The 14,994-nt window shown below is 36.7% G+C and overlaps 1 protein-coding gene across 1 annotated transcript in view; it reads left to right on the top strand.

Annotated features, from left to right (window-relative positions):
- The window catches only part of cwc27 (CWC27 spliceosome associated cyclophilin), a 30,204-nt gene extending 24,777 nt beyond the window's left edge, over nucleotides 1-5,427 (top strand). The window contains exons 12-14 of the mRNA XM_024299592.2: nucleotides 715-827; nucleotides 1,180-1,283; nucleotides 5,017-5,427. Of these exons, the coding sequence (XP_024155360.1) occupies nucleotides 715-827; nucleotides 1,180-1,283; nucleotides 5,017-5,179 (380 nt within the window). The 3' untranslated portion in view covers nucleotides 5,180-5,427. The remainder of the gene's footprint in view (nucleotides 1-714; nucleotides 828-1,179; nucleotides 1,284-5,016) is intronic.
- Nucleotides 5,428-14,994: the final 9,567 nt, after the last annotated feature.

Below are 14,994 nucleotides of genomic sequence, written 5' to 3'. Positions count from 1 at the left end.
GAAATACAACTAGATGGAAAAAATATTTAGCTCTAAAATCTTTCTTTACTTTTAAGCATTGAGGCGTTTTGTCCTTCCTGTAGAAACCATCAGAGATGCAGACTGATTTTTTAATTAGAACATTTTGGCAATTTCAAATCTTTAATTGATTGTTTTATATTTATCCATAGTTTTAAAAATAATGTAAAAAACAATTTTATTAACAGCCTTTTTGATGACACAAGAAATGTTATTTTAGGACATACGGGGTGTTTTTACGCACCTTCTTTTAGCTGTCCTCTGTCTTTTCTCTTACAGTATATCTTTTATCTTCTAATAGATGTTACAGTGCTGGTCTCTTTCTTGTTCTGCAGTTAGTAAGAAAGTTATTTTGTCACGTCAGATATTAGTCATTTGTAATTTGTTTTTCTTCATTCTTTTCTATGGACGTTTTTTGAGCCGCGCTGCTGCAGTAACAACTTTTCTACAGACGCTCTAAGGATTTAGTGCTGCAGTTTTACGCTAATCTACCTGTTTTTCTTTGCATTGAATAAAATAACTGAGTTGGATTACATAAATCAGAAGTGATAAAGCTCCGTCTGATGTTTTTGCTGTTTTTTGTGTAGAAGTTTAGGATATCCTCAGTTTTAAACTCCTGCTTTATGAATAATCTGACTTGTATTAAATGAAAGAGTTGTTTGTTCTTTGAATAATCTGTTTCCGTCTCGTTTTCAGAAGAAGATCAGAAGCCGACCAATGAGGCGGTGGCTGAGTATCTGGAGGGGCGGAAAAAGTACGAGGAGCTGAAGACGAAAAAGCAGAAGAAAGGCTCGGGCAGAGAAGCACAGGTAACGTGTTAGAGAATTATTTTTGGTCAGCTGCGTCTAAAAGCACCAAAAACAACAACAACAAACCATCTTCCACCTCATGTTAGTCGGGCTTTGTCATTACTTGTTTTCAGTCTTCTTTAAAGACGTCTTCTGGTGAAGTCTGTGTTTAATGAAGGACAGATATTAAGAAAAATTAGCTTAAATTTTCATTTCTGACTATTTCTTTACTCAAATCGTTGTGAATCAGGAGCAGACGAATAAATACAGCTTGAAATAAAGCTGGTATGGTGTTTGTAAAATCTCACCTTGAGCTGCTGGCTGTGGTTTTGTGTGGCGGCTAAAACGGTTGTTTCTGTGGTTTGTGTGACAGACTCTGGCTCTGCTGGATCGATTCAAGTCCAAGCTGTCGACGGCCATCACTGAAGGTCCTGAGGAGGACGTGGAGGAGCTGGCGGAGGATGACGATAAGGGATGGTCAGTGAACCTGACACCACTTTCACAAGCAAAGAAAACCCATTCCTCTTCTGTTTTATTTCTATCTTTATTTAACCCTGTTAGCTTATTTTTGTAAACTTAACTCTATTATTAATGCATCAGTTGAAGGTTAAATAAATTCAATGAATTGATAAAATGGGAATTCAAGACTTTATAGGCTACGTAAAAGCAACATCAGCCATTTTTTTGTTTTTTTAATTTAAATAATAAATTCAATAATAAATATAATTTTATGACATATTGAGGTCCAAATGTCACTTAAATGTAACTTCAGAAGATATCATATTCAATGAAAATACAAGTAAAACACAACTTCAAACTTTAGTGCTTTAAAAGGCGTCCATACCAGTACTTCCAAAGTGCTGGAAATGCTGCCGGTAACTGTACAGAAGCCGAAGGTCGGTCATAAAATATCCCTGTCCTTAGGCCCTCCTCCCCAGTAAGGAAAAACTTCTAAAAAAACTGATTCAGGAAAAAAGAAGAAACTTTAGAGATGCCCACATGAAGGAGAGATCCTCTTCCAGGACGGACAGGAGATTTACCAAGAATGTTAAGAGGAATTCTATAACTACAGAGTTCAGCTAGACAGGATTTGGGAACATGTGCTGCGAGGTCCACAGCTAAGACGAGCCAGAGACGTGGTCCGCGGCCAAGACGAGCCAGAGGCGAGGTCCACAGCTAAGACGAGCCAGAGACGTGGTCCACAGCTAAGACGAGCCAGAGGCGTGGTCCACGGCCAAGATGATCCAGAGGGGTGGTCCATGGCCAAGATGAGCCAGAGGCGTGGTCCACAGCTAAGACGAGCCAGAGGCGTGGTCCACAGCTAAGACGAGCCAGAGGCGTGGTCCACTGCCAAGACGAGTCACAGGTGAGGTCCACAGCTAAGATGAGCCAGAGGGGAGGTCCACAGCTAAGACGAGCGTGGTCCACAGCCAAGACGAGCCACTTGCGCGGTCCACGGCCAGGAACAAGAGCACAGGCGATCCACCTGAAATCTGAAAGCTGCCAGAAAGAACAATACGTGAATCGCTCCAAACAGGAGCACAGAGAACTAAATAAAATAATGAGAAAGAATAGAGGAGAGATGTAAATGAGAATAGAGAACAGAACCCCAGTGCATCAAACCTTTCCCAGCTTCTAACTTCTAGGAGCCTACTAGCAAATAATTGTTACTGAGTTTTAAAAACATGTAAATAGTTATTGGTTGGAGCGGTGCGTCATTCTCAACAAACTTAATGATGCGCCGTGTCTCCCGCCCAAATTGTGCTAGTACCACTCCCGAAACGCGCAGCAGGACCTCAGATCGCGTCTATACATTGACTAAACGCTCCTGCTGCACAAATCCCAACCGGTGTGATTACAGCTCTGGAGTTCCAGGTAAACTTTGTTGGTAATTCCATTAAATTCTGCAGATGCAGACCTACAGCAGTTTCCTCTCTGACAAGAAATTTCCTTCAGCTTCCTTAAATTTCAACTTCCTTCACTCTTCTTATTAAAACTACTTACAGCCAACTGTTTCACATTCAGCAGTGAGAAATTCAAAAAACTTTTTATTGCGTTTTAGGCGTTCCACCTGGTTGCCATGGCGACATTATAGAAAATCCTTTTTCCTTATTGCCAGAACTGCAAAGAAATCCTTCTTCCCCCTGATGAACTTGACCTCTGTCACATCCAGGGCCTAATAAACGCGCCTGAAGGTTCACTTTGCATTTATGTGCGCACATGTCAAGTGTAGATTTTAGCTCGCAGCCATCAGGAAATCGACCCTGACGCTGTGTTTTCTTCTCATATTCCGTTTTTCACCAGAGATCTCAACATGTAGACCCTCCGAGCCAGGGTTTGAAATGAATACCACGTGTGTAAATTTGAGCAAAGTGTCTGTGTGCACGAGGATTTAGAAAAACAAAATCTGTAGTTGCTATTAGTCTTGAGAAGCGCTCCCGAAGTGCAGTCTGGTGGTGTGTGGGGGCCCCGCGTGAGCGGCTGGCGTTCGGAGCCTCTGCTGGCTGCAGACGCCTCCCGCCACGCCAGGTAGGGTGAGAGGGGAGGAATGGGGGCTGCAGGCCTAGCAGTCCTAGAAAAACACCAGTGGGAAGTCTGTGCCACTCTGGAGGCGCTGCGAACAGAATGTGGGTTACAACAGGTCAGACTTTGGAAGTCAAGTCTGGGCCAGAGGAGGTAAACTATTCCATCTGTGTCTGTCTTCACATGAGCTCTCTCAGCCCCGCCTCCTCCTCTTCGGCTACCACACTCATCCTCACAAAGTCAATACGTGGAATGCAGAGTCCCGAGCTGCTCTCGCCGTCCATTCTTCTGCTCAGTTTGAACAAATGTTAGAAAAATAAATGGAGGAAACGCTTTTGTGGACTATATAGCGGCAACACAAAGTGGTTTCAGCGTCACGATTCAGCAAGAAAAAGTGTGACACCCTCCGGATTGATTTATTTACATGTTTATTTATTGCATTTTTGTTTGAAATTGATCAAAATGACCAAACAAATATCAAAAACTCACAAAAAACCCGCATAAAGAAGATGGTTAGGGTTTGGATGTCAAGTTAAAATCCATCGTGGACAAAACCGTACCAACAGCTCCACACAGCAGTCAGTGGTAGACAGACCCCGACAGTGGAAGATGTCTGAGGGCCTTAAATACAATTCCTCTGGTTTACAACACGGTTGATACCTGAATATTTAAGATTTAGTATGTTATATTGTTTGAGCATTTGTATAAAGAAAATGATTTTTTTCCTTTTTATTTGAAAATCTTCATTTCCCTGCTCCTTCAAATTGTAAATGCTGCTTTAGCAAGTGAATCTGCCCAGTAAGGGATGAAACATCGTCTTATCTTGTTTTGTCTTCTTATCTCATGACATCTCATCTTATCTCATCTAATTGTATCTAATCTTTTCTCGTCTCATCTTGTCGTGTCTAGAAAGAGAGAGAAACATGACAACAACTTCCACACATTTCTTCTTTTCTGTCAGGAACACTTATCTTTCAAGTGCAGATTGATCCATAATGTAGAGTATTTTGGCTTAACTGCCATTTTATTTATTTTGTGTTGCAAACTGTTATAGAGATAACAGCTTTAGACCTTTTTTTGAAAAAAAAAACTCAGTTGAAATTCCTGTACAGCAAACTTTAAACATTATCATGAACCAGAGAAAAACATTTTTGATCAATTGTGAAGCAATAATTCTATAATTGAAACTTACTTTCTAGGTATAAATTTTTAACTTACATCACATTGAATCTATGAATCTGCTTTTTTATCCTAAAAATAGTTTGTTTTTAATTGGAAGAATGTTCAGAGACTTCTGTCTTACCTGAGGAAATATGAAGGGAGGGGTCACTGGTTAGGAGGCGGGGCCTTTTCCTGCTGAGATATATCTGAAACTACAAATACCACCAATTACTCAAGCGTGAACGTGTTTCCTCTGATACCACAGATGTGGGAGTTTCTTAACCTAAGATTAAAAGAGATTCTGTAATCTCTTTCTGAATGGGATTCGCCATGAATTCCTTTGTTCTTTTCCTTTTATAAGGACTTGTTTTGGTTGTTTGTTGGCATTTCAGTGAAGCCCTTTTTCTTTCAAGCAGTATCTGTGCTCTTTTTGAAGTTTCGACAGAATTCAAAGCTGAATGTTTGCAGTAATTTGTGAGATTAGAACCAGACTTGAACCCTCTCCTCTTGTCTCTGTCTGACTCAGGATGGCTCACGTTCTGCAGTTTGATGAGCAATCCAGAAAAGTCAAGGACGCCAACATGCAGGACGAGGACACTTTTGAGATCTACGACCCCCGGAACCCCGTCAACAAGCGCCGGAGAGAGGAGAGCAAGAAGATCATGAAGGAGAAGAAGGCCAAGAGGTGAAGCTGCGGGGTGAAAGGTCACGCCACAGGATGGAGGAGCTGCTGCACTTTCCCATCACCTCACACCCGAGCTCTGAGGGCAACATCTGGATGGAGAATGCTAACCTAAGCTTTTCTGTGATGAGACAGCTGCGCAGACATCAGTAAATCATCTGCAGTAACTTCAGTTAAACACATGTATTGTTCGGTTTTCTAGCTTGTAACATTGTGCAGATTTTTTTTTCTAATAAAACACATTTATGAACATTTTTGGTGCTTTCTGACTCTGATGGGTTTGAATATGTTTAGGACAAATATGGATAAACCACAAATATGTTCAGCAAAAGTAAAAAAAAAAAGAGTGGAGTTTGAAAGTAAAGGTGGTGAGGGTCAAAAATCTACTCATCAAGAAGACTTCAAGAATATTTTTATTTATTCTTAAGCGATTTACCATTAAAGGTAAATAAAGAAATTGTCAATAATTCTAATTTATGACCTGAAGCTGGTATAATCTCCAAAATTTACGAAACAGATCAACTTTATTAGCTTATAATGATGAAGTGGAGGAAATCCCAAATAGTAGACACAAAGAAATATGCAACTTTGTGTTTTACCTAAAAAAAATAACAGCATTGGCACACACAATCATGACATTTAGCATAGCAAATCTGAAGTGTATGGAGGAAGAGGAGTAGCTGTCAATTGGGTCAAAAGCTCTCAAAAGGAAGGAATACATTTGTAAAGCCTGAAGAATTGACATCCGATCCTAAAGAGATTATTAGGATCCATTCTGGGCCTGTTACTTTTCAACATTTACATAAATGATATATCCAATATTTCTAAACTATTAATACTTATTATTTGTTGATAATACAAATAAATTTAGTTAAAAAGACGATTGTAAGGAACTTACTGATGTGGTGGATACAGAGTTACTATTACATGGATGGATTACAACAAAGCAAAACCTGTACACTGATGACAACAGCTAAACTACGAAGGACTTTTGAGGACACCAAAAAGAAAAAAAAGGGTAATATGAAATTAAAAGTTGTAAAAATTCTCGTAATTTAACAGTAAGACTATTTTCTAGTAAATTCATAAGATTTAAAGTACTAATCTATTGTATTTTATTATTTATTTGTTTATGTATTTATTTTTTGCAAACTGTTCCTAATGCTCTGTCGAACCAAACATTTTGTTTAAATTCTTAAACTACATTTTATTTTCGTAAGACATGGGTTAAACATTTGGTCAGCAGAGGGCGCTGTGTGTCCCATGAACTGACTCAACCGCATCAATCGCAGGAGTCGTAAAAGAAGTGGTGTCGGCAAACAAGCGAAATGTGCTTCTAACTGGTAAGATATTAAGACAGCTCAACAAGAAGTATCTGAGTTATAAAAATTTGTAGTTTATTGTTGACAAACAGTGTTTTATTTTGGCGTTGTTCAGTAAATAGTTTGAATGCTAACATTTGCTTTGCTAATAATGCCTTAAAATATGTTAGCCTCTTAGCGGCCTGCGGGGATATGTAGCTAGAAAAATGAGTTGTTTCCGATAATTTATTCCTGAAAATGTGTCTTAAACTTTACATGTGTGAAGCGAAGTACGAGACATTAGTGACGTAACGGTAAAAATTCCCGCGTTTTCAGCGGTAAGCTAGCAGTACAGACTTGGCTAACTTCCGGTTATCCCTCCACAATACAAGCAAAAGATAACAGTTTCCGGTTTTGTTAAAAATATTAATTTTGTCGTGAAAATATGTGCAAAGTTAGCCTAACATTTTCCATTAACTATTTAGTAACTTTAACCCAAATAAAAGTAAACAATTGTCTATTTTGAACAGCCATTGTTTCATTATTTTGACACAAGGGTTAAATTATTATAACATCATCAGCAGAAGAATTGAAGTCTTATGTATTTTATATAAAAAAATATATGAGCACCTAATTTCTTATAAGTCTTAATATATTGAAAGTTTGATTTATCTAATTTAAGCCAGAGTAACTCACTTTATTATTTAGGTGTTTAATTTCCAAAGATGATACTTAAAGTTTAGGGTATGTTAAACATTTATTGATGGTTAAACACAAGTACATATCTTTTTTAAATTCTAATTTAGATGTAAAAAGTAGTTTAAAAAAATCCAATCTGTCTAAAATCAGGCCACCTATTCTTATAGTAATTCGAATAGTTATTGTTCTTAGTTACTTTCTTTAATTATAAAGTAATTCGGTTAGTTTTTGTCTAAAGGACCCTTTTCTAGAAGAAGAAAGTGTGAGTAAAAAACTGTGTTTTATTTCCATTTTTTATTATTTATTGTGGCAGTAAAATCTGTCTAACACAAGATACTCTCAGCTGGTATCTGTTTGCTCATCTCTTGGACAGGACAAGTTAAAAAAACACTGTCTGAGACCACAAATATTTACTTTAAAAAATATTTCCTTAAAAGATTTTGGAAAATTTATGCTTGTGAGTTTATAAAGATGTTAATTTAGTCAGACGTTTGGGTTGATCTAGCGTTGGCATTAGCTGTTCAATGGGAAATTCCATTATACATTAGCATCAAGCTAGCAAACCGTAGCATCTCTACTTTTATGGATCGATTATTAATCTGTTAAGCTTGATGTGCTCTTTTAGTTCTAGTATGCATGTCATTTGGTTTGTCATTGGACCAAAACTAATGCATAAAGGTTGCTGTCCTGTAATTCACATAAACAATGTTTAAGTAAAATGAGATTTATGAATTCTCTGATCTTCAGAAAGTCAAAGCAGACAGAGGATTGTGTTTATCATCACTTTTTTATTAGCATATGGAAAACCAGCAAAGCTGTTTTAATAATCTTCTGGGATTTGAAAAAAAATCCCTTAAACTTCAAAGATTTAAAACCAGTAAACTGTATCTATTATATTGTGGATGAACAACAAGTTTGACCGCTCAGATAAATTTGTGTTTTACAAGGACACGGCTTGCCACATAAATCACTGATATACGTCCAAAGAGGAAACCAGAAGACCGAAGGACTTTGTCTTCAGAATATTTGACGTTCCTGTTGATCCAACTGGAGCAGGAAGAACCACAGCTCAGAGAAAGGACATGGAAAAAGTAAGAACTCTGCAACTCAGTGCAGCCAAAACATGTCATGTCTTTCAAATTCAAGTTTATACGTTTTAAGTTATTTTATCATCTTCTTAGAAGAAGAAGAAAAATCCACGTCTTTCTGAGGGAATGTTGGCTTTCAAGGTCAGTGAAATGGTCTGACTTGTTTTAAGTATTTGTAGGGTTTATTCTCACTTGACTCCAACTTTTAAAGCTAGTGCTTTCATGCAATTGATTTATTTGAGTGATTCATTAATCATGACCTGTAATTAATTCTTTTGATCTATTTTAATCTAACCTAATGTTCGCTGTAAAAAGCATTATTTTGATATATTTTCATTTAAATTAATGACACTGTTTCACAGTAAAAGATCAAATTACAGCTAAAAAACTGGCTCTGAAGTTTCTCTAATATAAAAAAACTTCTAACATTTAGTTTTACACCAAGAAGGTATTTTTTCAGTTTTAAATAATTAACCAAAAAGCAAAACATCAGGTCCAGAGAGCTCAAATTTGACACATAGAAGAGCGATGGAACTCTACAGTTGTAAAAAGGCAATTTTACGCCTTTTCATATTAATTATTGGGCATATACATTTAAGAAAGTGGGAAAAATAGACATTTTTCACCAGATGTTATTCACAATCAAAGTTCAAAGTGGCTGATGATAAAACGTATAAATCAAGAATTACACACAAATCAGATAAGTCCATTTTTTCCTCATAGTTTATGGTCCCATGCGATCAGCTTTACACACACACCATTCATTTATGATAACGAACTCTCATCCTCCGTTACACACTAAATAACAGTTGTGGCGTGTTTGTTTTAGTTTTGTGAAGAACTACAAATCTTGATGTTATGTGTTTATCTTTTATCCAGAGGAGTAATTTTTCCAGCTAAAAGTTTTTAGCTGGATTTTGTCTAATTTAGTTTTGGATTAAAATCCCACTCTGATAATCTATTATAATTTCACACAGCAAACGGTTCATTCAAGTTACTGCACCAAAAAATGTTCTGCAAGCTGCTGAGTCACAGAGTGAATGAATTTTTCTTCAACATTTTGGTTTCGTTTTTATTAACTCCTTTAACATTTTCAATTTTCTACCATATTAAACCTAAAAATTAAGAGAAATGTACATTTTCAGATGACAAAAAATCTTTTTATTATGTATGCTTTACTTAAACAAGTCTTCCCTTTCTTACTCATGTTTAGCAGCCAGTTTGTATGATACGTCTTTGTCAGTGTCGGCCTTTGTTTTTTTCATTTGCACTTAGAATACTGTTAAAAAAAAACACCTCCGGTGTTACACAGCACCAGAATGAGTATGTCCTTCGTATTCAAACCCAGTCAGCTGCACAAAGCGCTCTTTGTGTGTGGAAATGCTCTTTGTCCTCGGACAGACACACCCCGACATGTTGGTGCAGAGAAACAAAGCAATTGTTGGAGACACGCTGAACTGTCTCGGTGTTGGAAAAAGCAGGAATAAAGACGTGTTTCAGGCTTCTCGACAAACGTGCTGTAACAGAAGACATGACAGAAGGCTGTAATAACGGGCGCTATAACAAACTCTCACTGTTAAAAATAAGATTATTTAACAGTGATTTGATTTAGTTAAATATTTCAGTTAATTTGGGGACTTTTATCATTCAGATTATTACAGAAACAAAGTACATAAAGGAAATTATGATTTTCATTAAGATCCTATGGGTGAAGAAATTTGAATGTCATGTTTTGGCTTTCATTTAAAAGACATGCAGCCACTTTTCTATACAGCGAGGCAAAAAGTATTTGTTAGCCCCCAATTTGCAATTTGACCACTTAAAAAGATGAGTTTAACGATCACATGATTGGATGAGGACATGTCTTTTTTCTTTCTTAGTATCAAATCGTTCAGCTCTTTCGGGACAGTACTGCTTGTACTTTTGGTATTAATATATTTGACAGTTTTTAGGATTTTACGCAATTTGAGATTTTTTAATGGGACATTTTTCAAATCCTTCAAAAACTTTGTGCACTTGGTATCAAAACGTTCAGCAACTTTAGGGCATTCCTGACAGGAATTCATTTTGAAATTTTTAAATTTTTTTTAAACTTATGCCATTTTTTTACACTCCATGGAAATAAGAAATATTTAAAACACTTTGCACACTTTCAAACCTATGCAATATTGTTATCAAAAGGTTCAGCATGTTCAGGACATTTATCCTCGTATTTTTTTGGAATTCATACATTTTACAATTTTTATTTTTTTCTGTAATTTATGCAATTTTTCAGCTCCAAAGTAATGTACTTTGAAACCTATGAAATATTGATATCACAACTTTCCACTCATTCATGCTTGTTGTTTTGGTATTTATAAATGTTATGATTTTCAAAGTTTTTCGCAATTTTTAAGTTTTTTTATTCTTTTTTTCAAGAAATTCTTCAAATACTTTGCCCATTTTTGAAACCTATGCAGTATTGGTATGAAAACATTCAGTACGTTTACAGTATTCAAGTGTGTATTTTTAGTATTCATAAATTTTACAATCTTCGTTTTTTTTTTTTTTTGCAATGTAAGCTTTTTTTTTAGCTCCATAGAAATGTATTTTGAAAGCTATGCAATATTAGTGTCAAAGCGTTCAACACGTTCAGGACATTTGTGCTAGTATTTTTGTTTTTCATCAATTTTATGATATTTTTTTTTCAATTTTTTTTAAAGAAATTCTTCAATTTTTTTACACACTTTTGAAACCTATGCAATATTAGTATTTTTGCACAAAAATTGTAATGTTTGCGATTTTTTTTTTTTTTTTTATTAATTCTTTTCAAAAATATTCTTCAGTTTCTTTGTGCACTTTCTGCATTTTCTGAAGGTTTGGTATCCATTTACAAGTGACCATTTCTATAAAGAAACTCAGAAATTCTACCTTCCTTGCTTAGAAACTTTCAGAATGTGAGTCAGGTGTTAAGTGTTCAGTTTTAAACCAAAACCACATGAAGTAAATGCCAAATGACTTTGAACTGAGCTATTTATTCTGGAGGTTCTTATTTTCACTTGTATTGCATGCATTTATTTTTGTATATCTAAATAAAGAAGCCACTAACTTGTAAATCTGCATTAAAATGCAGCTTAGTGGACCCAAGTCCCTGAAATAAAAGTCCCTTGGTGGTCTGTTCTTATTAGTGTGCTACAGTTTGTTAGCTGAAGTGAGTCCGATAGAAGAATAAATCACAGCCGCCTTTATTTCTATTGCCGTTTTTAATTTCCCAATGGAGGATGTCCTTAAATATGCTACAAAAAGAGCGTGTTCTAAAACATTATTTACTCCAAAGATGACACATGCATAACTGCTCCAAATTATTCAGACTCATCCGTAAGCACACAAAAGCTCTTGGCCTTACTCCATTGGTCTAAGTGATTGGTTATCGATTCCTTATTCACATAATCCACTTACTTGCTGTCTTTCCTGCTTACAAAGAAAATTACAGCAATAACGGTAAGATCTCTTAAAGGTGACCCACCTGTCTGCTGAACCTTTTTTTAAACTCAAAGCTGTCTTGAAACTTTTATACTTGATCTGTAATTTAGGAGTTTAAGGTTTGGTTGGAAGCTGTCTTATGTCTTCTTTTAACTTCAGTCCTAATTATTTCAGATCATTTCTACTAACAGACTGTTTAATAAAGCTGTTATGTCTTAGAACTCCAAAAGTTTAGAAACAAAAATTTTTGGGATAAAAGCAAACAGCCAAATGCAAAAAAAGAATGAGCAAAGTCTAAAAGCCACAGTTATTAGTTAGCTTAGTTGAAAGTTTGGAACAAAGTGATAGTTTTGTGTTAAACTGTGAACTTCTCTCAAAGAGAATACAGTTTTAGTAGAGGTTATGTGATATGTTCATGCCATTAAGTGTTGCTTAAGGGCACCGTACCACAGCGTTACCCGGACGCCATTGGTCCGTGCAACTTACTACCTTATGAAGACCTCACAGTACACTTACCACATGCACGACAATCGTGCATTCCATTTTCAGCAAGCCTCAAGACAGACGTTAAGGTGTACAGACAACCAAAAAACCTGGAGTTCTCATAGATGTCAGTCTCCATATGGTTGCATGTAGCTATGCTATAACCAGCGTTGGAGGTGAAATGAGTTTCAACAACAGTTCATATCATAATTTGTGGTTGACAGGACGATTCATGGTTGACTTTGGTTCATTTTGAACAAACCGACTCACTGAGCTGAAATGGGTCCAGGACATCTTTATCCAAAACTTCCACCAGTGTGACTCAGAGAGAAATACCTGGTACTGAAAAGCGCAGGTGAAGTTTTCTCCTTGTATTTCTTCAAGATAATCAATTAAATATGTAGACAAACGTGTCAACAAGAATTAATGTTAAATCCATTCACGTTTTAGTTTCAAAATAATCCAAGCTGATTTGAACATTTTGCCACACTGTATGGTAACGTCTTTGTAAACTAATGCCACTTACAGCCAAATCTAAAAACCTGGGTGGTTTTCTAGTTTCTGCAGAGCAGCAGGAGTTCATCAGAAATTCTTCTCTGAGTTGTGGGCGTGGAGCATCTCTGTTTGCTTCCAGTGACAGTAGCGCTACTCTTTTGGTTTTGTTTTAGTTCATAAACTTAAAGTCCAACATTAATCTGCATTTTGGACCAAAAATACATCACCCCAAGATAATATTTTACAACACTCTACTATATTTATAAATATCGATCTTGGACGCCGCAAATATTCATACTTTAATTTTCAGGAGCAGATTGAAAGTATCCGAGCGCTCAGATACTCGTTACAGTGTGTTTACTCGTTAATCTTTAAAAGTGCCTTATTTCAAATAATTTCAGGTCCAATGAAATGTTTGAGCTCGGGACTAAATCACATCCAGCAGATTAAAAATGTTGGATCAGAAACACAAGATTTTTTTTTTATGTTATGAAACTGTGTTCTTGTATTTGTCTGTTTTTTGGTCTTTTGAGATGATAATTTCTTTGATTTAGAAGATGTTTTACTTTTATAGATTGATCAGTCTTTACGTCAGCCTTCACTTATCTCAACACGACTCTGTTTTTATTCACACTTGGCTCTTAAAAATTCTGCTCACAAACTCACAACATTTTATGAAGAGTTTGACCTGTTAGTTTGATCGGCTCCTTCCTGCATTGGTGTCATAACAATTCAGTCATGTGTAACTGCTAAAAAGGGTTGGTTTGTGTTAAGTGCTGCCACAAACGATTATTTTAATAGTCGACTAATCACTGATTATTTTTTCCAATTAGTCTACTAATCGGCTCATGTGCAAAGTGGATGTAAAAGACACATCTTATCCATCATTAGCTTTAAACTAACCAAAAACTAGATATATAGCATTACCTGCAATAATGCTAATGTGAATGCTGTAAGCTGAATTTGGCCGCTGAAGATGCTGAAATTGATAACAAAAAACGCTAAAGCTAATAGATGAAAACTTAGCCCGCTAAAATAAGAGTTAAATGCCAAATTAGCCTAAAAAACTGAAAAAAAGCCTAAATTAGCCAAAACAGCTAGCATGTAGCTGAAATGCTAGCTAAACTCCAAACTAGCCTAAAAAAAGCCTAAGTTAGCCAACACAGCTAGCATGTAGCTAAAATACTAGCTAAACTCCAAACTACCCTGGAAAAAACACTTGATAAATGCCAAAACAGTCCAAAAAGTTATCAGAATGTCATCATAACTTTCAACTTTACTACACTCTGACTCCATATAATATAATGGGACGACTAAGCGACTTTTAAATTAGTCGTCAACTATTGTAATAGTCGATTAGTTGTCGATTAGTCGACTAATCGTGGCAGCCCTAGTTGTGTTGCATTTCTAACTCCAGTCTTGTTCTTAAAGTAAAATACTCTCTTTTTTTATTTAATCTTTAACTTCTCATCCATCACCACAGCTTTCTCTTGACAGCACTACCAGTTTTGCACAAACTTGTGGGACAGACTCTGAGAACGATGCACAGCTGAAGCTCCTCTCCTCAGATCTTTGAACAGCTGAAATTCAAAAACACATCCTCCTAAGAAGCGTGATGTGGAGGCTGCTCCTCCACCTTTTCAGTGCCTTTAATCTCAAACACAGCGACTCAGATTGAGCCTCTGCTGTGGGAAAGAGCAGGAAGCCTTTACAGGCCACAGCCCAGAAGATAGCAGGTGCTGCATCCGTGACCTTCCCATCCCGGAACCGACATTCCTGCCTGTCAGGGCGGCCGAGGCTGTGTGTGCTTCTTCTCCTGCCACACCATCTGCAGTGTGTTTACATTGAAGAGTGTCTGAAATGCACTTGGCGCACACAGCAGGGCCACGGCAACTTCAATTAAACTTGATCATCCTTTGGAGGGCAAGTAAATGTTGTCAGTAGTGGCTGCAGTAATCCTCACACCTCGCAGTTGGAAAAAGAACAAACAACAAGCTGCAATGATACAGTATTTTCCCACAACCCCAGCCAGGAGTGATGCTTCTGGACCTCAAAATGATCGTTCACAGATTGATGCATGTGTTCATTTATCTTATCTGCACATTATCTGCACAGCTTTCCTTTGTCCTGCAGCTTGTGAGCTTTTTAACTGTTGATAAGCAGCAGCAATGCTTTTTGTCACTGTCAGCAGTTTCTATTTGAAGTGCAGAATCTGAGCGTAGAGGAGAAATCTGTTCCTCATCCTCTTCACACCTCAGTCTGTGAGCTTTGCGTCTCATCAAGTCCTTTTACTG

The sequence above is a fragment of the Oryzias melastigma genome, linkage group LG12, assembly GCF_002922805.2.
Source record: "Oryzias melastigma strain HK-1 linkage group LG12, ASM292280v2, whole genome shotgun sequence".
NCBI classification, from domain to species: Eukaryota; Metazoa; Chordata; class Actinopteri; order Beloniformes; family Adrianichthyidae; genus Oryzias; species Oryzias melastigma.
This window is presented reverse-complemented; position numbering and strand designations above follow the sequence as displayed.